The sequence below is a fragment of the Theropithecus gelada genome, chromosome 16 (assembly GCF_003255815.1).
Source record: "Theropithecus gelada isolate Dixy chromosome 16, Tgel_1.0, whole genome shotgun sequence".
In the NCBI taxonomy this organism is placed as follows: Eukaryota; Metazoa; Chordata; class Mammalia; order Primates; family Cercopithecidae; genus Theropithecus; species Theropithecus gelada.
In genome coordinates this window covers 55,323,444-55,347,436 of record NC_037684.1, presented here as the reverse complement: position 1 = coordinate 55,347,436, position 23,993 = coordinate 55,323,444, and the positions used below count along the sequence as shown (strand labels likewise).

Below are 23,993 nucleotides of genomic sequence, written 5' to 3'. Positions count from 1 at the left end.
AGCTACTCGGGAGGCTGAGGCAGGAGAATGGCATGAACCCGGGAGGCGGAGCTTGCAGTGAGCCAAGATCGCGCCACTGCACTCCAGCCTGGGCGGCAGAAAAAGAACTGGTTCTTGTAGAGGGAGAGGCGGGTAGGGTAGAATCCGCATGCCTATCAGTGGTAGAATCGCAAAGCAGCTCCGAGACAATGAGGGGCTGGACGCCGATAACCCAGGGAAAGTGCAGTAGACAAGGCAGTCTCTACGGAAGCTGGAAACTCGTTTTTTCTCTACAGTTTCTCCGCTTTTGGTGGAAAGTAATCTCAAAGAAAGGTGTTTTTTTCCCTGCACATCAGACTGGTAATGTGCAGATGTCGTGACAAGGCTTGAGGGAGGCATAACTCACACGTCTGCATGAAAACCCAATAATCGGGCTGATGAAGCACAGAAGGGTGGGAACGGTGGCTTCTGATCTCACAAAATGGAGCTGGCTTGTAGATGGCTGGATGATTTCCACAGCTGCAGCGAGAGTGCTCATTCACCGCCTCTGCATTCTTAACTTTGCTTTCTTAGGAGTTTCCGTAAAGAATTTCAGATTGGACTTGTAAAAGCCTCTTTAAAAACTAATTTTAGGGCCGGGCGCGGTGGCTCACGCCTGTAATCCCAGCACTTTGGGAGGCCGAGGCGGGCGGATCACGAGGTCAGGAGATCGAGACCATCCTGGCTAACATGGTGAAACCCCGTCTCTACTAAAAATGCAAAAAATTAGCCGGGCGAAGCAGCGGGCGCCTGTAGTCCCAGCTACTCGGGAGGCTGAGGCAGGAGAATGGCGTGAACCCGGGAGGCGGAGCTTGCAGTGAGCCGAGATCGCGCCACTGCACTCCAGCCTGGGCGACTAAGCGAGACTCTGTCTCAAAAAAAAAAAAAAAAAAAAAAGAAAAGAAGAAAGATCTCAAATCAATAATCTACGCTTTTTTTTTTTTTTTTTTGAGACTGAGTTTTGTGTTTCTATGGTATCTATGGTCCCAGCTCCTTGAGAGGCTGAGGCAGGAGGACCGCTTGAACGCAGGAAGTTGATGCTACAGTGAAGCCATGTTCACATCACTGCACTCTAGCCTAGGTGACAGAGCAAGACCCTGCCTCAGAAAAAAAAAAAAGAAAAGAAAGAAAGAAAAAGGAAAAGAGTCTGTATGTGTCTCTGGTGATATATTTCATCTTCATGTCTATTTTGTCTGACATTAGTATAACCATTCCAGTTCTCTCTGGGGTACTGTTTGTATGGTATATCTTTTCTCATATTTTCACTTTCAACCTGTTTGTGTCTGTGAGTCTAAAGTGTGTAGATTGCGGCCAGGTGAGGTGGCTCACACCTGTAATCCCAGCACTTTGGGAGGCCGAGGCGGGCAGATAACCTGAGGTCAGGAGTTCGACACCACATAGTGGCTGGGCGAGGTGACTCACGCCTGTAATCCCAGCACTTTGGGAGGCCAAGGCGGGTGGATCACCTGAGGTCAGGAGTTCGAGACCAACCTGGGCAACATGGTGAAACCCCATCTCTACTAAAAATACAAAAATTAGCCAGTCATAGTGGTGGATGCCTGTAATCCCAGCTACTTGGGAGGCTGAGGCAGGAGGATCACTTGAACCCAGGAGTTAGAGGTTGTAGTGAGCCAAGACTGTGCCATTGCACTCCAGCCTGGGCAACAAGAGTGAAAGTCTGTCTCAAAAAAATAAATAAAATAAAAAATAAGGCGTTTAGAATGTAAAGAACATATAGTTGGATCTTGTTTATTTCTTAACCCACTCTGAAAATCTTGGCCTATTACTTGGAGTGTTCAATTCATTACCATTTAATAGTATTATTGATACAGTTAGAGTTACATATGCCACTGGTTTTTTTGTTTGTTTAGTTTTTGCTTTGTTTTGTTTGAGACAGAGTCTTGCTCTGTCACCCTGAATGGAGTGTAGTGGAGTGATCTCAGCTCACTGCAACCTCCGCCTTCTTGGTTCAAGAGATTCTTCTGCCTCACGCTTCCCAGTAGCTGGGATTACAGAGGCCTGCCACCACGGCCGGCTAATTTCTTTCTTTTCTTTTCTTTTTCTTTTTTTTTTGAGATGGAGTCTCACTCTCTCACCCAGGCTGGAGTGAGGTGGTGCAATCTTGGCTCACTGCAACCTCTGCCTCCCGTGTTCAAGCGATTCTCTTGTTTCAGCCTCCCAAGTAGCTGGGGTTACAGGCTCACGCCACCATACTCTGATAAATTTTGTACTTTTAGTAGAGACGGGGTTTCTACTAAATTAGCCCTACGCCCGGCTAATTTCTGTATTTTTACAAAAATTATGTATTTCGTATGTATTTTTTTATTCCTCTGTTCTTCCGTTATTGCCTCTGTTGTGTTAAATGGATATTTTCCACTCTACCACTTTAATTCCCAATATATATATGAAATATATACCTCGTGATCCGCCCGCCTTGGCCTCCCAAAGTGCTGGGATTACAGGTGTGAGCCACTGTGCCCGGCCTAATTATTATTTTTATTAAGACGGAGTGTCACTCTGTTGCCCAGGCTGGAGTGCAATGGCGCAATCTCTGCTCACTGCAACCTTTACCTGCTAGGTTCAAGCGATTATCCTGCCTCAGCCTCCCAAGTAGCTAGGATTACAGGCACCCATCACCATGTCCAGCTAATTACTGCATTTTTAGTAGAGACAGGGTTTCACCATGTTGGTCAGGTTGGTCTCGAACTGCTGACCTCAGGTGATCTGCCCACCTCAGCCTCCCAAAGTGCTGGGATTACAGGCGTGAGCCACCGTGCCCAGTCTTTTTCTTTTTTTTTGAGACAGAGTCTCACTCTGTCACCCAGGCTGGAGTGTAGTGGTGCGATCTCAGCTCACTGTAAGCTCCGCCTCCTAGGTACACGCCATTCTCCTGCCTCAGCCTCCCCAGTAGCTGGGACGACAGGCGCCCGCCACCTCGCCCGGCTAATTTTTTGTATTTTTAGTAGAAACGGGGTTTCACCGTGTTAGCCAGGATGGTCTCGATCTCCTGACCTAGTGATCTGCCCGCCTCAGCTTCCCAAAGTGCTGGGATTACAGGCGTGAGCCACCACGACTGGCCATGTTCTTGTTTCTTTGTATGTCTCATAATTTTTAAATTGATACTACTTTAGATAATATATTGTAGAATGGAAACTCTGGATTCGAACCCACTGGTTGGTGGTGGTTTTCGTTGGCTTAGTGACTTGCTCAGATGAATTCTGCAGGGTGTTTCCCCTGCAGGCTATGTCTACAGATGTGTTTGTAAGTTAAAAAAAAGAATTCTTTTCTATAACATTTAAGTCTGGCTTCCTAAGACTGGCCCCGGGGTCAGTGTAGCTTAATGGACAATTACTGGTTTGAATACTCTGCTTTCTCTTCAGATCGTATAAATCTTTTGCCTTTTACAATTACTGGTTCGATATTGTGCTTAAACATTCTGAACCACTAGGGCCTCCAGCCTCTGCTGATGGTGCTGTGTGGGATGTGGGTGCATTTGGAACTCAGGCAGTTTACAATTTGGCCTTGGCTTTTACTTTTTGCTTGTATAAAGCCTCACGTTCAGCCAGGGCGGTGGACAGCTGGGGTCCTCGCCTGTCTTTCCATAGTGTGCACCCAGCCTTGCAGACCACCAGGGACACCTGGCCACCTCTGAAGACCACCGAGGCTGTTCTATTTGCGAATGCAGAAAATCTGAGGCAGGTCTCAGTTAATTTAGAAAGTTTATTTTGCCGAGGTTGAGGCCGTGCCCGTGACACAGCCCCAGGAGGTCCCGACGTGTGCCTGAGGCGGTCGGAGCACAGCTTGGTTTTATACGTGTTAGGGAGACGTGAGACATCAATCATACATGTGAGATAAACACTGCAGCCAGCAGCGGTGGCTTACGCCTGTAACCCCAGCACTGTGGGAGGCTGAGGCGGGCGGATCACCTCATGTCAGGAGTTCCAGACCAGCCTAGCCAACGTGGTGAAACCCCGTCTCTACTTAAAATACAAAAATTAGCTGGGTGTGTTGGTGGGTGCCTGTAATCCCAGCTATTTAGGAGGCTGAGGCAGGAGAATCGCTTGAGCCCGGCAGGCGGAGGTTGCAATGAGCCAAGATCGCGCCACCGCATTCCAGCCTGGGTCAGAAAGCAAGCCTCCGTCTCAAAAAAAAAAAAAATATTGGTTCGGTCTGGAAAGGTGGGACAACTTAAAGCAAAAGCCATGGGGGAGGGAGCTTCCTGGGCACAGATAGGTGATACACAAATGGTTACAATGTTTTGACTTTCTGATTAGCCTTCTTTTTTTCTTTTCCCTTTTGATCAGTCTTGCTCTGTCGCCAGGCTGGAGTGCAATGGCATGATCTCGGCTCACTGCAACCTCCGCCTCCCGGGTTCAAGCGATTCTCCTGCCTCAGCCTCCCGAGTAGCTGGGACTACAGGCGCACACCACCACGCCTGGCTAGTTTTGCATTTTTACTAGAGACGGGGTTTCACGGTGTTAGCCAGGCTGGTCTCGAACTCCTGGTCTCAATGTGCACCACCGCGCCCAACCTCCTGATGAGGCTTTTCAAAGGAGGCGGTCAGATGTGCCTCTATCAGTGAGCAGAGGGTGACTCTGAACAGAGCGGGACGCAGGTTTGCCCTGAGCAGCTTCCAGCCTGAGCTTTCCTTAGTGATTCTGGGGGCCCAAGAGATTTTGGTTTCCCATGTTTTATGTACTGAATGTTCTGGTTCAACTTTCGACTTCGCTCTCAGATATGGAGAGCTCTGACAAAGCTTCCTTTTGCATCTGTCGGGTCTCAAATGCCTTCAGTTTAAAATAACCTTCACATCCACTCTGGGGTTCCGAGTGGGTCCCCACAGCTCGAAATAACCCAAGGAGGGTCCACGGGGTGGAGGAAAGTCGATGAAAGGTTGGCGGCTGCGGAAACCCAGGGCGGGCAAGGAGGGTCCCTGGAGGTCGATTTTCCGCAACGGAGCGGCTTTCCGAGGCGGCAGGTGCGTGGGTTCGAGGCAGGGCTCTGGGGCCGCTTTAGGCGAGAACCGGATGAAGCCCCGAATTCGAACTCGGGGGTTGGGCAGCGCTGGGCCTCAGCGCCCACGGTCTACCCGCGGCCCGGGCCTTATGTGCGCCTCAGCGAGGCCCAATTTCCACACAGCCGGTGCCTCGTTTCCAGCGAGCTGTCGGTGAGTCCCGGCGAGTCCCGACCCCTCTCTAGCCACGGCCTGACGGGCACGGTGTCGACCTCGTCCTCTGACCTCCGACCCCGCGCCGCGACCTCTCGTCGCCGGTCCCCTCGGAGCCGGGCGCGGTTTCCGGGGAACGCGTTTCCCGCCGCACCGTGGGCCGCCCGGACCGCGCAGGACGGGGCACCTTCCGGTGGCGGCGCGGAGCCCTGGGCCCGGCTGCGGCCCGGCGGCGGCCCCGGCGCTGTGCGCGCGTTCGCGGCGGCCCGGGAGCGGCAGGGGCCCCGGGCGGCGGCGAGGCCGGAGCGGGGCGGGCCCGGGACACCGGCTCCCGGCGCCCTCGGAGCCAAAGGCGCTTGGCGGACACGGCGGGGCCCTCGCGCGGTGAGGACGCGTAGGCGTGTGGGTTCCTGTCACTTCACATCGCGAACGCTGGCCGCCGCGTGGCTCTGGCCGAGTCTCGCGAGGGGCGCCCCTGTGGCGTTTCGAGCCAGCCGGGCCGCCTGCGGAGAGGGAAGCTCTGCCCTTCCCCTGGCCTGGCGCGGGGCCAGTTCTCCCGGGAAGGGGCCGGGGGTCCTCGCAGGGCCCGGCCGCGGCGTGACCCTGCCGGGGTCCGAACTTCACCGCAGGGCGGCCTGATCGGGGCCAGGCCCGTGGGGACGCTGGCGTCACGGTGTCTTCCCCCTTCACGCCACTCCTACCAGGCCGACATCGAGTCTCGCTCCCCAGGGAGGGTCAAGGTCCAGGGGTCCAGCGGCTGCCCCGAGGTCCGCTAGGAGGTGGCGGCACTGGAGTGGCCTTTCTCCAGCCTGCACCGACCCCGCCTTGAGTGCCCCTGCGTGTGACCAACGGTGGTACCGGAGCGGCCTTAGAGACTGACCGCTGCCTCTGAGTTGAGTCTTAAGCCCCTCGTTGGGCCTGGCCGAGCCCCCCGTCTGCGCCTCTCCCCCAGCCTGGAGACGATGCCAAAGCTGCAGGGCTTCGAGTTCTGGAGCCGCACCCTGCGTGGCGCCCGCCACGTGGTGGCCCCCATGGTGGACCAGAGCGAGCTGGCCTGGAGGCTGCTGAGCCGGCGCCACGGAGCCCAGCTCTGCTACACGCCCATGCTGCACGCCCAGGTCTTCGTCCGCGACGCCAACTACCGGAAGGAGAACCTGTACTGCGAGGTGTGCCCCGAGGACCGGCCCCTCATCGTGCAGGTGCGCGGGAGGGGCTGTGGCGGCGGCAGCGGTTGGGTCCCGGGCCCTGGAATGCCTGGGGGAAAACCCTTCCCTCTGTGGCCGGACATCACTTTCAGCCTTTCCAGACAGCTCAGTTCCAGGAGGAGAGGGAGAAGGTGGCACCAGGCGTGTAGAGTCCACATGGCCACAGCAGTGATTCCTGTGGTGGAGCCAGGGCTGCCAGGTGCACCTCCCAGAATCCAACCCTATTCTCTAGGAGCTGGCGGAGGCAGCTGGGGTGCCGTGAGGTTCGCAGCCCTGCTGGGGCCTCTGGATTGCTGCTTCTCCCACTCACACTCCCCCTTCAGAACGAGTAGAGATGGCTGTGCTCTTCAGAAGTCAGTGATTGTGGCTTCTGCCACAGTTCAGAAAATCTGTAAATCCGGGTGGTTTGGGGACTCCTCCTGGCTTTGTCATAGTGTAAGCCTTCGCAGGACAGGGCACCCTCCTGCGGTGAACCTGGGCCCACACCCTCCTGGGGTCACACTGGACCTCTCGTAGGGCTGGGCAGCAAGGGACTAGCGCCTGGCTGGGTGCATCGCTGACTCCTGCGTCTTCTCCAGTTCTGTGCCAATGACCCGGAAGTGTTTGTTCAGGCGGCTCTCCTGGCTCAGGATTACTGTGACGCCATTGACCTGAACTTGGGCTGCCCACAGATGATAGCCAAGAGAGGTGAGCTCCATGTGGAGCATGGGGGCACCCGGGGCAGGGGCCAGAGCCAGCTCAGTGCAGCCCCAGGTGTGGTGAGCTTGGAGGATGGCAGGCCTTGCCTCTGTCGTGACAGTGGCTCAGGCTGGAGCCAGCCGTCCTCTGTGCTCTGCCTCCGGAGGGTGGCTGTCCTCAGGCCTTCGGGGCTGGGGGCTGAGCCCTACTGGCTCTCCCTTCCCTCAGGGAGCTCCCTCTGCATAAACATGATTGCTGATACAGGGTCCCCGCCACCCGCTTGCACTGCTGTGTGTGGGGCTGAGCCTGTCTACCTCACTGGGCCCCTGAGGAGGTGTTACTTGGTCCCAGACCGTGGGGCGGTGGGGGTTCCATTCAGCACCTTCTGAGCTTAGGCAGCTGGGCAAATAGAGCCCCTGAATCTGATGCCGACAAACCACTGCTCTGACTGTCCCACTGCCCCAACTAGAGACACTGCTGGTTCTGGGGACCTGCGTCCGGCAGCTTCTGGCCTGCATGGATGGAGGAGAGGGTGCAGAGGGGGTGCAAGGCCTCGGCTCCACCAGCCTTAACACAGGTGCCAGCCAGGCCATGCTTGCTCTTTGCAGGTCACTATGGTGCCTTCCTGCAGGATGAGTGGGACCTGCTCCAAAGAATGAGTGAGTTGGCTGGGTGGGTGGTGAAGGACCCCCAGAGACCCTCGAGAGGGACACATGGGCACTGTCCACTTGGTTGGGGCTTAGGAGAGGACAGGCGTTGGCAGGAGCTCTCAGCATCACCCTGGGGCTTCCTGCTCAAAGCAGCCTTTCTGCTGGAAGGAGGTGGCTGTGAAGTTGCCTGTCCTGTGCCACCCACCCCTTAAAACCAGACAGTAGGCCGGGCGCGGTGGCTCAAGCCTGTAATCCCAGCACTTTGGGAGGCCGAGACGGGCGGATCACGAGGTCAGGAGATCGAGACCATCCTGGCTAACACGGTGAAACCCCGTCTCTATTAAGAAATACAAAAAACTAGCCGGGCGAGGTGGCGGGCGCCTGTAGTCCCAGCTACTCGGGAGGCTGAGGCCGGAGAATGGCGTGAACCGGGGAGGCGGAGCTTGCAGTGAGCTGAGATCCGGCCACTGCACTCCAGCCTGGGCGACGGAGCGAGACTCCGTCTCAAAAAAAAAAAAAAAAAAAACAAAAAACAGACAGTAGGTGCCAGGACAGAGTCCTTGCTCAGGCCCAGCCCCAGATGTCCTGGGAGATAAAGCTGGCCTCAGCCCTGCTTGTTTGAACTTGGGAGGGCTGGGGGAATAGCGGAGGGAGCCTGCCCAGCAACCTGAGGGAGACACCCAGATGGTGGCCCAGGCTGCCTCCCAACCTCCCAGCAAAGCTGCCTGGACTCCGCTATCTGCGGGGCCCTGGGCTCTGGGGCTTGGCCGCTAAAGTGGGAACACCATGGCCCCCTCGGAAGCTGCCTGTCTTCTCCCCAGTTTTGCTGGCCCACGAGAAACTCTCTGTTCCTGTCACGTGCAAAATCCGTGTCTTCCCGGAGATTGACAAGACCGTGAGGTACGCCCAGATGCTGGAGAAGGCCGGTTGCCAGGTGAGCCCTGGTCTCGCGGGGGTGTCGTGGGCCTTGGCTGGGCCTTTGCGCAGAGGACACAGCTGAGGCTCTTCCTGTGTCCACTCAGACACTGTGCACTGTCGGCCTCATGGGGGCAGTGGCCCTCCTGACTGGCCTGCCCCCACTGACCTGAGTGCCACCACCCCAAGCCCAGGCCTTCGCAACAGAAACTGCTTTCCTGGCTCCAGAGTTTTGTCCCTGTGGATAGAGTAATGTCAGCATCTCTACCATGTTCCTAGTGTCACAGAGGCCGGCAGGGCCTCCTTTGGGGATACTCAGCATCCAGTCTCCCTAGAGGGTCAGGAAGGGGCCAACAGGCTGTCAGCAGAGCTGCTCCCCTGCCTGGGTCCCCTGCACACCGAGCCTGGCCTGGGGCAGGCCTGGATGGGCTGCTGTCTCCAGGGGTGCCCCTCAAGACACTCAACCTTCTGAAGGCAGACAGCAACCCTGGTGACCCCGGGATGAGCTTGCACAGGGGCTGCTGGGCCCAGGCCCCACTTTCCCCCTGTGCCCCACCAGCCTGGAGCTAGTCCCTCCACACCTTTGGCCTTGGGCAGTGGGGATGCTGCCACTTCCTGGCCTGACTCTTGCATGGGCCTGGGCAGCACATGCAGCCTGAGGCTCCCACAGAGTGCAGAGCCTTTGGGGCAGGCCCCAGATGGTCTTTCCTCAGCCCTGCTTCAGGAGCTGTGATGGTGAGGGAAAGGTCCCCGGAGTCGGGCATGGGGCACAGGGCTTGGAGGGGCAGAGGGGGCTCGGAGGGGTGGAGTGGGGGTGAAGGGGGCACGGACGGGCACAGGGGACTCTGAGAGGCAGAGGGGGCACAGAGGGGGCTCAGAGGGGTGGAGCGGAGGCAGAGGGGGCATGGAGGGATGGAGGGGGCTCAGAGGGGTGGAGCGGGGGCAGAGGGGGCATGGAGGGGTGGAGGGGGCTCAGAGGGGTGGAGCGGAGGCAGAGGGGGCATGGAGGGGTGAAGGGGACTCAGAGGGGTGGAGCGGGGGCAGAGGGGGCATGGAGGGGCGGAGGGGGCTCTGCGGGGTGGAGGGGGCTTGGAGGGGCAGAGGGGCCTGGAGGGGCGGAAGGGGCTCTGAGGGGGGGAGGGGGCTTGGAGGGGTCAAGCGACGGCTGGTCTGTCCTAGTTGCTGACGGTGCACGGGCGCACCAAGGAGCAGAAAGGGCCCCTGTCAGGTGCAGCATCCTGGGAGCACATCAAGGCCGTGCGGTGAGTGGATGTGGGCGGTGGGTGACACAGCCCTCAGTCCTTGGGGCTTTGCTAGAGGGTCCAAGCTCCACACCGCAGGGTGCTCGGCTCACCGGACGCCCATGACCACTGAGGGGGCTAGGGCCGTGGCTGGGGGCAGCATCGCCTGGGAGCAGAAGCTCCCTGCCAGGATGGAGCCGGGGCTGTCCGGGGCCTGGTGGTGTGCTGGGCAGGTGGAGGGACAGGTGTTTCTCTGTCAACAGGAAGGCTGTGGCCATCCCTGTGTTTGCTAATGGGAACATCCAGTGCCTGCAGGATGTGGAGCGCTGCCTCCGGGACACGGGTGTGCAGGGCGTCATGAGCGCAGGTGGGCAGGGCCCGGGACAGCAGCTGGGGCCCCATGCACAAGGCCTGATGCCACCACCCAGGTCGGTCCTTCCCAATGCCTACTGCCCTCCCCACCGCGCTGTTCGCAGATGGTGTTCATCAATCCCAGTCTGCTCTGAGGGGCCTGACCTGGCCTTGTCCCTTGTGAGGTGGCACAGGAGGGTGTCCTGAGTGTCCAAGGCTTTCCTATGCCATCCACCTGGAGCAGCCCATGAGGCGTCCTTCCTCCCCTTCCTCCCACAGAGGGCAACCTGCACAACCCCGCTCTGTTTGAGGGCCGGAGCCCTGCAGTGTGGGAGCTGGCCGAGGAATACCTGGACATCGTGCGAGAGCACCCCTGCCCGCTGTCCTATGTCCGGGCCCACCTCTTCAAGCTGTGGCACCACACGTGAGTCGCCCCCTAAGGCGGAAGCCACGTTGGGGGGTTGCCCAGGCAGATACCGTCAGAGCCCACCTGGGGCATTTAGCAGGTTTTAACACACAACTTGCTGCTAAGTCAGGTCTTGAGGGGCTGGGGTGACTTAGGAGTGGAGTTGGACAAGAAGAGACACGGGTCCCTGTGTGCCCAGTGCTCAGCCTGGGGCCTGATGGTGGAGCCGGGAGCCCAGCCTGCATGACGGGGCCTCTGTCTCAGGCTGCAGGTGTACCAGCAGCTGCGAGAGGAGCTGGCCAAGGTGAAGACCCTGGAGGGCATCGCTGCCGTGAGCCAGGAGCTGAAGCTGCGGTGTCAGGCAGGCGCTGGGGCTGGTGGGAGCCTGGCCTTGCGGGGGGTGAGGGCCAGGGGCCATGACCAGGGCCTTGGGCTTTTGCAGGAGGAGATATCCAGGCAGGAGGGAGCGAAGCCCACCGGCGACTTGCCCTTCCACTGGATCTGCCAGCCCTACATCCGGCCGGGGTGAGAGCCCAGCCAGCCCTGGGCAGTGATGTGTGCCAAGGTGTGGGCTCTACCCTGTGCCCACAGTGCTGCGCCTGCGCCGCTTGTCCTCAACCATTATGGCCAGTCAGCTCCTGCCCGAGGGAAAGGAGGAGGGAGGCTTTAGCTCCAAGCAGCACACACCTGCCATGTGCCCCTCAGTGTCCTAGGTGGCGGGTGCTGGTGACTCAGCTGTGTCCTCCCTCAGTGGACACTGGGATTTTAAATATTTTCTTCCATAAGATACTTCTCTGAGCTCCTCTGATCCTGGAGTTGCCCATGGGTCAGTAGCTTGACCCCAGCTTCTGCTGGGTTCTCAGAGGTGAGGCCATCTGTGGCCACAGCCCTGCCTGGAGCTGGTGGCTCAGAGCTCGGGGCTGCCCGAGCTGTGGACTCCATCTCGGAGGCCCCAGACTCCCTAGTGGCCACTTCTGAGTGGGCTGCGCACTGCCCATGCTCCTCACAGCAACAGCACTCACCATGGCCGCCTGGCGCCTCCTCACCCTGGGGCCCCACCCGGGCTCAGGCCCATGTGGCTGTGGCTGCTGGCCTCTCAAGGTGTCCTTGGGCTCTGCCCGCTGTCCTCCCCTCAGGCCCAGGGAGGGGAGCAAGGAGAGGGCGGGTGCACGCAGCAAGCGGGCCCTGGAGGAGGAGGAGTGTGGCACGGAAGTCCTGTCCAAGAACAAGCAGAAGAAGCAGCTGAGGAACCCCCACAAGACCTTCGACCCCTCTCTGAAGCGTAAGTGCTGCTTCTGCTGATGGGCCTGAGAGAGCCTCTTCATCACCCCCATCCTCCCTGTTGCCAGTGACAGGAACCTATACTTGCGGTCAGCAAGGCTCAAGGCCCAGAGCTGGAAGCAGATGCCTGGGGGCCTTGGCAGAGTGGTCAGCCAGACTTGGGGCCTGAGCACAGGGAACCTGTGCAGGCCACAGCCCAGGCATGTGGGACATGGGCTCAGTGAGTCAGATGGGGCTGTGGGACAAGCCCCTCAGCCAGGTGCCACCCAGGTGGCCACCGAGGGGCTCGTCTACAGCTCAGGGCCTCGGGTCCCTGCAGCTGTCCCTGCCCAGCCTCACACAGGACGCCTGAGAGGGAGGCTGGGGTCCCCGCGAGTGTGTGCTGGGCCAAAGGTGCCAGCAGGGTGGGCTGGGAGAGAGATGGGATGAGGCTGCTCACCCCTCTCCTCTTGGCCACCAGCGGCAAGGCCTCAGCCCAGTGCCGTCTCCCCTGAGACCCCTGTGCCGTATCCTGGGCCAGCTCATCTGGGCCCTCAGCAGGTGGCAGCCTCCCAGATTTCTCTGACAGCTTTACAAGCTGCAGGGAAGACCAGCGATGACCCTGAAACCTTCCCATGTAACCCCCGGGGCGCTGGCCAGTCCACAAGCAGCTGCCACGTCAGCCTGGTGCCAGCAGTCCCCGCCTGCCACACTGCCCCCTAGGCCACCGCATGAGGCAGCTGGGAGAGGCAGGAAGTCAGTCTTTGGGTTGAATTCTTGATTTGACCCTTCTTGGCCCTTTTGCTTGGGAGACCTGGAACTGAAGGGCATGGAACGCCCCTTGGACCCTGTGGGCGGGAAAACAACTCCCCTTGTCCCTGCCTGGGGGTGGGACAGATGAGGCTGCTTGTCCTGCTGGGGCCCCCCAGACCACCTGTTTCGTGTCCGTTTCTTGCAGGGTGGTGCCCCCCGCATCCCCTCACCCATTGCTCGCAGAAGGAAAAGCAGATGTGGCCAGCCTGTATCCTATGCCCTCCCTGAGCCTCCTGGCCTGGCTGGCCACAGCTGGCACAGACGCTGTCAGCAGGCTCCATGCAGGCAGACGGGGCAGCCCCCACAGCCAGGCCACCCCGGCCCTCACTCACCAGCACCCTTTTGTTCTTTTCCTAGCAAAATATGCAAAGTGTGACCAGTGTGGAAACCCAAAGGTGAGCGGGTTCCGGCCACTGAGGCTTCAGCTCTGGTGGGTGGGCAGGGTGGTCTCCGCACTCGGGGTAGCAGGTCTGGTGCCCGCCCAGCTGGGTTTGCAGTGTGGCCCAAGGTGGCATGGATGCCTCAGGACGGCTCCTTGCTTCCAGCCAAGCCCCTGCCTAGGACTGGAGTGGGAATAAGTCTGGGTGGTTGGGTGAGGGAGAGGCACCTGGCTTGGGGGCGGTCCCCAGGGCTACATCCAGGCTGTGGGCATCTGGCAGAGACTTTCCCAGCGGGGCTGCTCGCCTGCTGGCCAGCCTGGCCCCAGGAGTGGTGCTGGCCACAAGCTCCCAAGCTTTCCTGTGCCCAGGGCAACAGATGTGTGTTCAGCCTGTGCCGCGGCTGCTGCAAGAAGCGAGCCTCCAAAGAGACTGCGGACTGCCCAGGTGAGGGCGCCTGCCCCCCGCCCCGCAGCAGGCAAACAGGCCCCTCCGCCTCCTGACCCCCGACTCCTCTCACTCGCTCTGCCAGGTCACGGATTGCTTTTTAAAACCAAACTGGAGAAGTCTCTGGCCTGGAAAGAGGCCCAGCCTGGGCTGCAGGAGCCTCAGCCAGCAGCACCCGGAACACCAGGTGGCTTCTCCGAAGTTATGGGCAGTGCCCTGGCCTGAAGGCCCAGAACCCCCACCCCCAGGACTGCTGCTGGAGCCTGGACACGTCCTACTTAAGGAAACGCCTTTTACTCAGGGAATCTCCTGCTACTTAATGTGGAAAGACACGCCCATGCCCCCCTTCGGCCCACTCTGGGGCCTGGAGATGCTGCAGTGGGGAGCAGGCCCCAGGCTGGACCTGCCCTGTCCTCAGCACGCGTGTGCAAAAGCGAACAATAAATCATTTCAAAGATGCAAGAGCCCACAGCCTGTGACCACCGCCCCCCAGACCCACGGAGGCACGAGCCGGGGCAGGTGCGGTTGGGGCTAGTGGGGGCTTCTGAACAACTGGATACGACTAAGTGAAGGCAGCGCATGGGCATCTGTGCAGAGGAAAGTGGGGGCTTAGGTCCCTAGGCGCCTCCATAGGCAAGTGGCCAGAGCCTCTGGGAGCTTCCTGATGCCGCACAGCCTTGGAAGCACAGCCTGTGGGCCACAGTGGCCGCTGCTGGGGGCTATTGAGCCCGCGGGCCAGGCTGCCCATTTGTCTCACCAGGCCCTGCCTCCAAGCCCAGCCCCAGGGAGACAGCCCTCAGGAATTAAGAACAGCCAAGGGCAACACTCAGTCTGCTTTTTAATGGATACTGCCCACTTGTCTGCACCTGACCAAAGCGGGAACAGGAGGGGTCTGGGAAGTGGTGCCACTGCGCCTGGGTGCCGCACAGTCTGCTCCCTGGGGACAGAAACCCACAGGGTCGAGCCCTGCAGGCCTCTCCTTCCAGGAAGGGCCACAACTAGCAGCTGCCTGCCTCCCCAGCCCCAGCAAGGGCATGCAGGCTGGGGGGCACCCAGTGGCCAGGCCTCTTAGCTGGGCTGCAGGCAGCACTGAGCCGCCTGGAAGTCAGGAGATCCGTGGAGATGGGGAGGGGGTGCAGATGTCCTGGAGGCCAAGATCCACCCCTCACATGTTGGTGCTCATCCGAGACTGGCTGTTGGCTGGAGTCAGCTCCCCCTGGCTCCCTTCTCTGGGCGGGGACTGCAGGGGAGACAAGCAGCAGTTCAGCCACCAGGCCCCACACGCTGTGCACCCGCCCACTGACGCCTGCCCACCTTGACGTGGATCTGGTTGCGGAGCACAGCTGCCCGCAGCATCATGGCCTTGGCGCGGCGCTGGAACTCCTTGCCCATCAGCAGAGACTTCTCAAAGGTGGTGCTGCGCTGATCCACATCCCGGGCGTAGAGGATCTGTGCAGGCACAGGCTCAGCGGGGCCCAGGCTCACCCCCAGCTGCCCCCACCACCCTGCAGCCCACAGCCACCTTGCTGTGCGAGTCCACGCGGGCACTGATCAACCCCTCCAGGATTAGCTGTGTCAGCTCGTCCTCCAGGGCAGCCACTGTGGTGTTGAAGGCCGCCGCCATCCTATGCATGTCGGCTGACACGTAGGGGCTGAAATACTGCAGGGCGGAGGGAAGTCAGCTCCACAGCCCCCTGTATGCCCACCTGCCGTGTGCCAGCCTGACCCCCACATTACCTGGATGAGGGCACGGTTGCGAATCTGGGTGTACAGGGTCCTGACGTGGGGAGCCAAATACATGTCCAGGAGCAGGTTGTCCTAGGGAAGAGGCTGGTGAGGACCAGGACGGGGGGCCAGGCAGAGCCCCACCTCACCCCCACCCCAGGCAGGACCCCACCTTCATCTCATCCAGCATCTTGAGGCATGAGGCGTACTTGGACTCGTAGAATTTGAAGATGATGTCTCGGACCTGCGGCTCCAGCTCCAAGAACAACTTGAAGGAGCTGGCGAGGCAGACCCCTCAGAGCTCTGTCCTCTGCCTGCCCCTCCCTCCAAGTGGCCAGTGGTTACACCAGTCCCCAGACAAAACACCTGAGGAAACGGCAGGGCCAGGGGTCCGGGACGTGCAAGGCCAAAGCGGCAGCCGTGGAGAGGGACAGGGACTGCCGGACCAGGGCACCCACCTACTGGAGATGACGTTGCGCTGCAGCTCCTGCCGGTCAAAGGTAGCCAAGGCGCACAGGCCACCGTAGATGGCCACGTTGCTGGGGGACAGCAGCTGAGGAGCAGAGACCTGGTGTCAAAGAAAGTGAAGGGCCAGGCCACCCCTGCCTGCCCATCACCCACTCAGAGAACGCCTAAGACCCCGTTTGTGAGAAACCTCACCCTCCTACAAAAGCAGCCCAACCCATGAACCCGTGCTCTGCCTCCCAAGTCCCCAAGAGGGCTCCTCACCTCAGGGAAGTCGCAGTGATCAAAGGAAGCCAGCAGGAGGCACTTGGCAGCCTGCTTGTACTTCCTGGCGGCCAGCTCCGCCAAACCTAGTGGAGGGAGCCGGGGGCAGCAGGGAGAGGGGGTGAGACCCAGAGCCTGGGGAAACTGCTAAAGCCTGGACACCAGGGAGAACGCGACCACCAGCCGGCTCGCTGGCCTCTCCTGCCCCAGGAGCTGTTCCTCAGTGCTGGGCACAGATACCCTAATCATGCGTGGAAACAGCCCCGCCAGTGCCAAGCAGGTTCCCCGAAGCCAGGCGTGCAAGGAAGCTTTAGGTGCTAGCATGGCTGCAAAGGACACCCGGGCTCAGAGCAGCTCGGGCTGGCAGACCTGCCTCAGGCCCACAGTGACAGCAGCCAGACCCTAACCACACATCACCCACTGGCTTCCCCAGGGCAGACTTTAGGCGCCACCTACACCCGCACATGTGCCCCACAACATCCTGCGCCCTGCCAGGGAAGGTTTCCCTGGCTGAGGCAGGGACCAGCCTACTGCCCTGGGCTGGAAGAGCAACACACATTGAACGTGGGGCCAGCTGGGCATGACCCAGGCCCTCACCTGCGGCACACTTGAGCTTGGTGAGGATGGCCTGGGTCTGGCTGTCACGCTCTCCTCGCTGCTGTTGGGGGAAGCCACATGCGTGAGGCCCACGCCCCACATTTCCTGGAGCTCGATGCCCAGCCCCCAGACAGAGAGGGGATGAAGGCAGATTCAGATTTGGGGGAGAATGAGGTGGGGGAGAATGAGGTGGGGGAGGATAGGAGGGGCCAGCAGTGGTCAGCAATCCTGGGGCAAGGTCTCTGAGGAGGTGGCCCGTACCTCAGCAATCTCCGGGGTAGACTCAGCCTTGCTGACATAGCTAAGCACATGAGACCAATTCTGTAAGTAGACGCTGACCTGGTGGACAAGGGGGCAGGGCCAAGTGAGCCTAGGCGCTCCGATGGCCCAGCCATGCTGCCCCCAGCCCAGGCAGGCCGACCTTGATGACGTTGAGGCACATGTTGATGACGTGCTTGGCGCTGGTGCAGTAGTCCCGGGCCCGGGAGTAGCACTTGAGGGCGTTGCTGAGGTCCCCACAGTCCAGGTAGTGGTCGCCCAGGTCGTCGTGGCCGCGCCGGATGCTCTCCTTGATGGAGTTGCCTTTGTAGTTCTTCAGGTCCGTGTCCAGCTTCTCCAGCTTCAGCAGGGCCTTCTTCCGCGTGGCCTCCACCCAGGCCGTGTCCAGGGGTGGGGGCTCCACGCCACTCTCAGGGATGGCGTCGGGTGCGTTCTGCAGCTCCCTGAGAGAGGACCTGGCCATCAGGATGGTGACGGTCACAGGGGCCAGGGAGGAGGGGAGGAAGCCGCCAATCTCAGGCTGCCCTCAAAGGCCCAACTGGCACACAGGTGGGCACCTCCCACTAGCCTCAAACCCCACCTCCAGGGACCAGTCTGCACCAGGGACACAGAGAGAACTGCTGCCCCCAGGAGCCTGCAGCCAGGTGGGGAAGCCAGCAGGGAGGCAGCCCCTGAGCCACAGTCTCCAACAGCTCCCCTTGGAATCAAATCCCTGCGTGCACACACACAGGGCACTTCTACTCCTGGCCAAGAGACAGCGAGAAATCTACCTGCCCAACTTCCCAGCGCAGGGGTGGGAGTTGCAGGACACAGGAAGGGGGCCCAGCCCCAGGCACCTGCTCCCTTGGTGGCCTCTACTTTCTCTTACCAAGCCCCTGGCCTCACCTGGTGGCCTCTGAGAGCTTGCGGTGGATTTCCTCATACATGTCCACATTAAAGGTTCTCTGCACGAAGGACAGGGCCATCTTCAGGGCCTCCACCCGCAGCGTGGGGCAGTGATCAGCAATGAACTGCAGCCGTTCGATGCGCATCAGGCCGCTGTAACTGGCTGCGTACTGCTCCAGATCCTGGGAGCGGGTGCACACCAGGGTCAGGCAGGGTGTGAGGCGGGACCCTGGCCCCAGGCCCTGAGGGTCAGGAGTCGGGGCCTGACTGTCCTGGCCAGAATGTCACCCTGGGCCCATAACCGGAACCGGGCATGGGGGTGCGAGACTGACTGCTGGTCCAGGCCCTGCAGAGACCCCTGGGGTGGGCCTGCGGTAGGAGCCTTGGGAGTGGGGCTCTGCACTGGGGGGGTTTCGGGAAGGGACACTGACTGCTGGTCGCTAGGCTGAGCGGGGAGGAGACCTGCCCTGGCTTCTCCATCAGCAGTGTCTGAAGCTGGGCTACAAGCCTCACATGAGTGAGCAATCAGAAATCCTGATGGTTTTTGGATCAGGAAAAGAGAACAGAGATCACTGAGAAGGATCATTCTACCTGCTGTGCAGGCTGCAGTGGGGAGTCTGCCTGGACCCCTCAGTAGGACTGAGACACCCAAGGTTCCCCCACTGGGCTCCGTACCAGGCTGGGGTTCTCCACCACGTAGTTGACGTCGGGTGCATTCTGCGGGTCTTCCTGGGGGTCCACGTCGATCTGCATGGGCTCCACAGCCCCCTGCAACATGGGCCAGGCACCTGGCACCTCGTCCTGGGGACTGCCCCAGGAGGGCGAGAGACCCGCACTCTTCTCTGAGGTCAGCTCCGCCCGAGATCTTCCAGGCCAATCGGACCACACTCCCGCCGCTGCTGTCCCCCAGGCGTGCCCTCCCAGTCACCCTCGCCCCCAGCCAGGCTCCTGTGCCACCACATTCAGGGAGGGGTCTCCTCACAAGACTCTAAGGCTCAGAAGCAGAAACCCCTCGCCTGATTCTAGTCGCTCGTCTCTGAAAGCCAGAAAGCAGACACGGGACAACCAACTACACAGGGACCGAGAGCCCCTACACGTTCCCAGCCACCATCCTGATGCAGTTTCCTCCAAGCCACGGAGAAGAACGGGACGCCACCTCAACCCCAGGAGGCAGGAGGACCAGCCCCCGGAATCTGTCCGGAGCAGCAATACTGGGCTGAGAATCACGCCACAGGGTTGGGAGAAGGGGAAAAGAGTCATCTCAGGGAGCCCCACGGCCCCCAGCTGGGAGACACAGAGGAGCCAGGACCTCGGCTTAAAGCAGGCTGGAAAAGCCGCCATGCCGGGCACCCACCGGACCCGTGGGCCTCCCGCGCTCCTTTGGGAAAAGCACCAAGAGCTCGGCTCCCTCCGCAGGCCCCGGGCCCACCGGGGCACCCTCCCCTCCTGCGCTTGGCACTGCGTCCCTGTCCTCGGCCGGCAGAGCAGCAGGGGCCCAGCCACAGCAGGGGCGGCCGGGGCCCTGCTCCCCCCTCCCTCGCTCGGGGGTCCCTGTCCTGGAAGGTACCTCGTAGAGCAGCGTACAGGCCGACAGGCTGGCGCTCAGGCTGAAGTCCCCGGCCGTACCGGGCAGGAGGAGGTCTGACCTACTGCTGTGAGGGGTGCAGTACAGATCTGTCACTGACGAGGAGGCCGAGCTGGGGGCCGAGCTATCCCTCATTCTGTCCTGACTTTCTGCACCCCCCGACCCTGACACAGAGCTGGCTGGCTGCTGAAGGGAGAAAGAGCGTTAGCGTCGGGGCGGCCGGGAACCTCTCCCGTGAGCTGCTGGGAGGGGAGGCGGGGCGGGCGCGGCCCGGCGGCCCCCGACCGCAGCGCGCAGCCACGGCGGAGACGCGCCCTCGGCCCTGCAGCCCCCGACGCGCGCTGCCCGCGGAGACCCCGCACGGAGCGCGCCCGGTCGACTCCTGGCGCAGGCCCCGCGCCCCTGCTCGACCTCAGCCCGGCCCCAGCGGCGGGGGGCGCGGGGGCGCGGAGGCCTGGCGCGGCTTCGGCTCGTTACCTGCAAGTTAAACACCTGAACCGGCAGCGGCATCTTGCACCCACCGCGCCGCGGCGTGCCGTCCACTTCCGGGGCAGCGGAGCCGTCGCTTCCGGGGCGCGGGGCGGGGCAGGACCGCTGCGTTCTTAAAGGGGCCGCCGCCCACCCACGGCTCCGGCCCAGTTCTCGTCTCCCGGCGCCGGGGGTCCCGGCGGCCGCATGAGCCGCGCGCGTGGGGCGCTGTGCCGGGCCTGCCTCGCGCTGGCCGCGGCCCTGGCCGCGCTGCTGCTACTGCCGCTGCCGCTGCCCCGCGCGCCCGGCCCGGCCCGGACCCCCGCCCCGGCCCCGCGCGCGCCCCCGTCCCGGCCCGCCGCCCCCAGCCTGCGGCCAGACGACGTCTTTATAGCCGTCAAGACCACCCGGAAGAACCACGGGCCGCGCCTGCGACTGCTGCTGCACACCTGGATCTCCCGGGCCCGCCGGCAGGTGCGCCGGACCCCGATCGCAACGGCGAGCCCCACGCCCACCCTCCCCGGGGTCCAGGGTCTAGGCCCGGCCCGAGCCCCCGGAGGCTCCGCGCGGGGCGGGTCGGTCCCCAGCCTGGGCAGCGCCCCCGACGCCTCATAGGTTGTTTCTCCCCCCAGACGTTCATCTTCACCGACGGGGACGACCCTGAGCTCGAGCTCCAGGGTGGTGAGTGTCCCCCAGCCCCGGCGCCCGCGGGACCTGGCCCCCGAGACCCCGGAGCCGCGGCCACTGCGCTGCTGTGGGTGCCCCTCTCTGTTGAGGCTCCGGAGGCCCGGGTAGGCCACGACGCTGCCCAGGTCACACGGCCTGCGGAGGGCACACCCTGCCAGCCAAGCTCTGCTGCCCACCAGCCTCTCACACTGGCTGCTTCCCAGGGCGTGGGGCTAGTGCCACGTCCCCTGAAGAAGCCCCAGCAGGGAATCCGCCCTTCCAGGCCAGGTCAGGACGAGCTGCCTCCGTCCTGTTTCCTTTCAAGAGATCCCAACTGATGGCGTCTGCTTCAGCCTCGGGGGCACCAGCAGGGTCAGCCCGTGAGGGCTAGGGCTGTGGTTGGACCCAGGCAAGGAGTCCAGGCATGTCAGACAGCCACATGATGCTCTGGCCCTTGGGGGCAGGTGGGGCACAGGCCTTATCCTGACTCCTGTGCCAGCCTCTACCTGCGTGCTTCCCCCGTCTCCGACTCGCAGGTGGTGGCCGTGTCATCAACACCAACTGCTCCGCCGTGCGCACCCGCCAGGCCCTCTGCTGCAAGATGTCTGTGGAGTACGACAAGTTCATCGAGTCTGGGCGCAAGTACGCGGCACTGACCCGACCCACGGCGAGCCCAGAGCCAAGCTGGGTGGGGACCTCCTGTCCAGCTGTGCCAGGCCCTCATGCCCAGGACTCCCCTCGCCCACAGGTGGTTTTGCCACGTGGACGATGACAATTATGTGAACCCCAGCAGCCTCCTGCACCTGCTCTCCAGCTTCTCACCCAGCCAGGACGTCTATCTGGGGCGGCCCAGCCTGGACCACCCCATCGAGGCCACTGAGAGGGTCCAGGGTGGCAGAACTGTGAGTGCCAGAGCAGATTCCTTTCTTGATGCCAGCCCAGGAGGCACAGCAGAGGGCGTGGAAAGCTGGCTTGAGAAGGGCATAGCGCTGGGGGCCGAAGCTGATCCACCCAGGTGGTTTGCACGTGGTGTTTCAGGAGCAGGCCAGGAGGCCCTCATTGTACTGGGCAGAGAGGGGGTGTCTGGACCAGGTGGGGAGGGTCTGCAGGCCACGGATCAATGGCCTGCAGAAGCCCCCGGCCCCTCTTACCCCAGGAAACTTCTGTTACCTGAGTGGGATCTCCTAAGGGGCAGCTTAAGAAAGATGCCTGGGGAGTCCCATGAAGAGTCAGGGGTGAGAAGCTCTGCCCCGGAAGCTCTGACTGGCGCCCCATCCCCAGGTGACCACGGTCAAGTTCTGGTTTGCTACTGGTGGAGCCGGGTTCTGCCTCAGCAGAGGCCTCGCCCTCAAGATGAGCCCGTGGGCCAGGTGAGTGGGGGTTCAGCTGCCTGGGCTGGGAGGCGGAGGCTGAGACCTGAAAGCTGCTGACCGGCCTCCCCCCAGCCTGGGCAGCTTCATGAGCACGGCTGAGCAGGTGCGGCTGCCGGATGACTGCACGGTGGGCTACATCGTGGAGGGGCTTCTGGGCGCCCGCCTGCTGCACAGCCCCCTTTTCCACTCCCACTTGGAGAACCTGCAGAGGCTACCGCCAGACACCTTGCTCCAGCAGGTACCGGCGCCACTCTGCGTCCTTCTGCCACGTGGGCTTTGCCTCACCCTGACTCCCCCAGGGGCCCCACTGCCCTGGCCTGATGCCCGGCTGAGCAGGCAGGTGGGATTTGCATGTGGCTGGGGGTGCACCCTGGAAAGGCCCCTTGGTCTGCTGGATACAGGGTCTTCAGGTACAGAAGGGGTGTGGGTGTGGTGTCTGGGGTGGAGGAACGAGGGGAGAAGCACAGTTCTCGGGCCAGGGAGGCCCCACGCCAGCTGGGCAGTGGGCGTGGTCTGTGTGGTGATGGGGACTCGAGCAGGTCCCGTCACGTGGAGCAGGGACGGAATGAGGGTCAGCTTTGCTCTGGAGGTTTCAGATCCCTCGCTTCTGTCCCCCAGGCTCCGCCTGAGGTGTCCCCCACTCAGCTCATGGCACCCTTCAATGCTGTTCCCAAGCCTGGCCTCCCCGAGGACTTGGGGAGAAGTGGGTGGGCAAGGGGGCTATAGCAGGGCTCCTGGCCAGGGGAAGCGTGGCCCGAGACCAGACCAGGCCACACTCTCTGCCCACACCGTTCTCTCCCAGGTTACCTTGAGCTATGGGGGTCCTGAGAACCCACATAACGTGGTGAACGTGGCTGGAGGCTTCAGCGTGCAGCAGGACCCCACACGGTGAGTGGGCAGTGGTATGGGCAGGCCCTCAGCCCCACAGGGGCTCTGGCATCAGCACGCCCACCCACAGCCCTGACCCCCAGTGCTCTCTCCACCCACAGCCCTGACTCCCACTTCTTCCCTCCCCAGGTTTAAGTCTGTCCACTGCCTTCTCTACCCAGACACGGACTGGTGTCCCAGGCAGAAGCAGGGTGCCCCGATCTCTCGGTGACACCAACCATCCCTGACCCAGGGCTGCCTCACTCTGTCCCAGGTGCAGGGAGCTGGAGCCCCCCATGGCCTCAGTGGACTCCCTCAGGTGCCATGGCCATACCAGTGAGATGCAAGCACCTGGCACACCCTCTGGCGCTATAGCCTGCAGCCCCCGTCTCCCAGCCCCTGGTGGACTGCAGTGATGGGTGTTTTGGGAGAACAAAGACAGCCAGGCTGAGGGCCGGGGCCGCAGTGCCCCTCCCACTAACCCAGCCTCAGGGTTGATCCCACGGCAACAGGCGTCCACCCCAGCACCTGGGCACCTGGGAGGGAGCTGCCATCCAGGCTCCATTACCTGTTGCTGAAGGCGGGTGCCAGGCTGGCTAGGTGCCAAGGAGCAGGCTCCAGATCAAGGTCCTGGCCCAGCCACAGCCATTGCAAGGGCTTAGCCTGGCAGGCTTTGTGGGGGATGCTGCCCTCTCTGCTGCAGGCTGGGTGCACAGCCGGGCACCGCAGTGGGACTCAGGCCCGGGAAGGTCATGCTTTCAGCCAGAGCTTTGCTCCCAGCCCAGGTGCCTCGTTCGGAGCCTCTTGACTGGGACCACAGAGGTGTTTTCTCTGCTCTGACTTGTGGCTCAGGCTCCTTCCTGGGTCATGCTCCTGCCCCACTGTGCCTGGGCCCATCCACAGCAGGAGCCTTTTGTTTGGGGCCCCCTGGGGTGAGACTGCCCCTGACCCGCCCATCCCAGCAGACCCACCTCCCCACCTGCTGCCTTCCCTGGAGGGAAACGGGCCAGGGGCCGTCACCTCCCCTCCCCCTCCTGCTTTGCTGTTGCCGAGCCTGAGTAAAGGCTTTGTTCTTACTCCACACGGCTCCTGTCTTAATCACCCACCAGCCCAGCTCTCCTCGGTCCCTGCCGTGCCCCCTCCTCCCCCAGGAAGGCTCTGTCCCAGGCAGGGCTATATCCTTGCCATCCTGCCCACCCAGCCTTGAACCTACTAGATTCTTCTTTGGAAGCCAAAGCCTCCAGCAGGGGTGGCATGTGGGGGTCCTGCCGGGAGAGATGGACACTGGACG

General features: G+C 61.7%; 3 protein-coding genes and 1 non-coding gene across 22 annotated transcripts; 2 read left to right on the top strand and 2 right to left on the bottom strand.

Annotated features, from left to right (window-relative positions):
* Positions 1-329: 329 nt before the first annotated feature.
* LOC112610500 lies at positions 330-433 on the bottom strand. Its single transcript, XR_003116393.1, has one exon. It is a non-coding gene; the product is annotated as a small nucleolar RNA U13 (small nucleolar RNA).
* A 4,867-nt stretch (positions 434-5,300) lies between these two features.
* Positions 5,301-13,988, top strand: DUS1L (dihydrouridine synthase 1 like). Of its 2 annotated transcripts, XM_025363833.1 has the most exons (14): positions 5,301-5,569; positions 6,138-6,384; positions 6,969-7,077; positions 7,677-7,727; positions 8,540-8,652; positions 9,813-9,895; positions 10,138-10,241; positions 10,505-10,649; positions 10,896-10,992; positions 11,074-11,156; positions 11,768-11,913; positions 13,062-13,099; positions 13,453-13,528; positions 13,614-13,988. In XM_025363833.1, the coding sequence occupies exons 2-14, from the start codon at positions 6,148-6,150 to the stop codon at positions 13,751-13,753; spliced, it is 1,422 nt and encodes a 473-aa protein (XP_025219618.1). In that variant the 5' UTR covers positions 5,301-5,569; positions 6,138-6,147; the 3' UTR covers positions 13,754-13,988. The 2 variants fall into 2 exon arrangements, with proteins under 2 accessions (XP_025219618.1, XP_025219617.1); XM_025363832.1 differs by having other exon boundaries at positions 5,477-6,384; positions 10,896-11,156.
* Positions 13,989-14,349: 361 nt separating this feature from the next.
* GPS1 (G protein pathway suppressor 1) lies at positions 14,350-19,936 on the bottom strand. Of its 12 annotated transcripts, none has more exons than XM_025363830.1 (14): positions 19,806-19,936; positions 19,311-19,514; positions 18,419-18,511; positions 17,744-17,925; positions 17,001-17,313; positions 16,841-16,918; positions 16,580-16,640; positions 15,983-16,068; positions 15,712-15,806; positions 15,426-15,531; positions 15,266-15,346; positions 15,051-15,188; positions 14,843-14,977; positions 14,350-14,768 (listed from the first exon to the last, which is right to left on the bottom strand). In XM_025363830.1, the coding sequence occupies exons 1-14, from the start codon at positions 19,836-19,838 to the stop codon at positions 14,694-14,696; spliced, it is 1,680 nt and encodes a 559-aa protein (XP_025219615.1). In that variant the 5' UTR covers positions 19,839-19,936; the 3' UTR covers positions 14,350-14,693. The 12 variants fall into 12 exon arrangements, with proteins under 12 accessions (XP_025219615.1, XP_025219604.1, XP_025219605.1 ...); XM_025363819.1 differs by having other exon boundaries at positions 17,001-17,301; positions 19,806-19,899; XM_025363820.1 differs by having other exon boundaries at positions 16,580-16,637; positions 17,001-17,301; positions 19,806-19,899.
* On the top strand, positions 19,936-23,780 carry RFNG (RFNG O-fucosylpeptide 3-beta-N-acetylglucosaminyltransferase). 7 transcript variants are annotated; one of them, XM_025363836.1, is made up of 8 exons: positions 19,936-20,270; positions 20,429-20,474; positions 20,999-21,104; positions 21,211-21,364; positions 21,744-21,832; positions 21,908-22,073; positions 22,638-22,723; positions 22,853-23,780. In XM_025363836.1, the coding sequence occupies exons 1-8, from the start codon at positions 20,004-20,006 to the stop codon at positions 22,932-22,934; spliced, it is 996 nt and encodes a 331-aa protein (XP_025219621.1). In that variant the 5' UTR covers positions 19,936-20,003; the 3' UTR covers positions 22,935-23,780. The 7 variants fall into 7 exon arrangements, 3 of the variants coding, with proteins under 3 accessions (XP_025219621.1, XP_025219619.1, XP_025219620.1); XM_025363834.1 differs by having other exon boundaries at positions 20,429-20,750; positions 22,977-23,780; XM_025363835.1 differs by having other exon boundaries at positions 20,429-20,750.
* The last annotated feature ends 213 nt before the right edge of the window (positions 23,781-23,993 follow it).

Bases quoted from the DNA above. Each gene is read 5' to 3' on its own strand.
- RFNG (XM_025363834.1), top strand. From the start codon at position 20,004: ATGAGCCGCGCGCGTGGGGCGCTGTGCCGGGCCTGCCTCGCGCTGGCC. The intron at 20,751-20,998 runs GTCAGGACGAGC...TCCGACTCGCAG, and splicing joins AATCCGCCCTTCCAGGCCAG to GTGGTGGCCGTGTCATCAAC. The intron at 21,833-21,907 runs GTGAGTGGGGGT...GCCTCCCCCCAG, and splicing joins AAGATGAGCCCGTGGGCCAG to CCTGGGCAGCTTCATGAGCA.
- DUS1L (XM_025363832.1), top strand. From the start codon at position 6,148: ATGCCAAAGCTGCAGGGCTTCGAGTTCTGGAGCCGCACCCTGCGTGGC. The intron at 7,728-8,539 runs GTGAGTTGGCTG...TCTTCTCCCCAG, and splicing joins GGACCTGCTCCAAAGAATGA to TTTTGCTGGCCCACGAGAAA. The intron at 11,157-11,767 runs GTGAGAGCCCAG...TCCTCCCCTCAG, and splicing joins CAGCCCTACATCCGGCCGGG to GCCCAGGGAGGGGAGCAAGG.
- GPS1 (XM_025363830.1), bottom strand. From the start codon at position 19,838: ATGCCGCTGCCGGTTCAGGTGTTTAACTTGCAG. The intron at 16,069-16,579 runs GTGAGGGCCTGG...TCCCTCCACTAG, and splicing joins CAAGCTCAAGTGTGCCGCAG to GTTTGGCGGAGCTGGCCGCC. The intron at 15,347-15,425 runs GTGGGGTCCTGC...CCTCTTCCCTAG, and splicing joins AGATGCTGGATGAGATGAAG to GACAACCTGCTCCTGGACAT.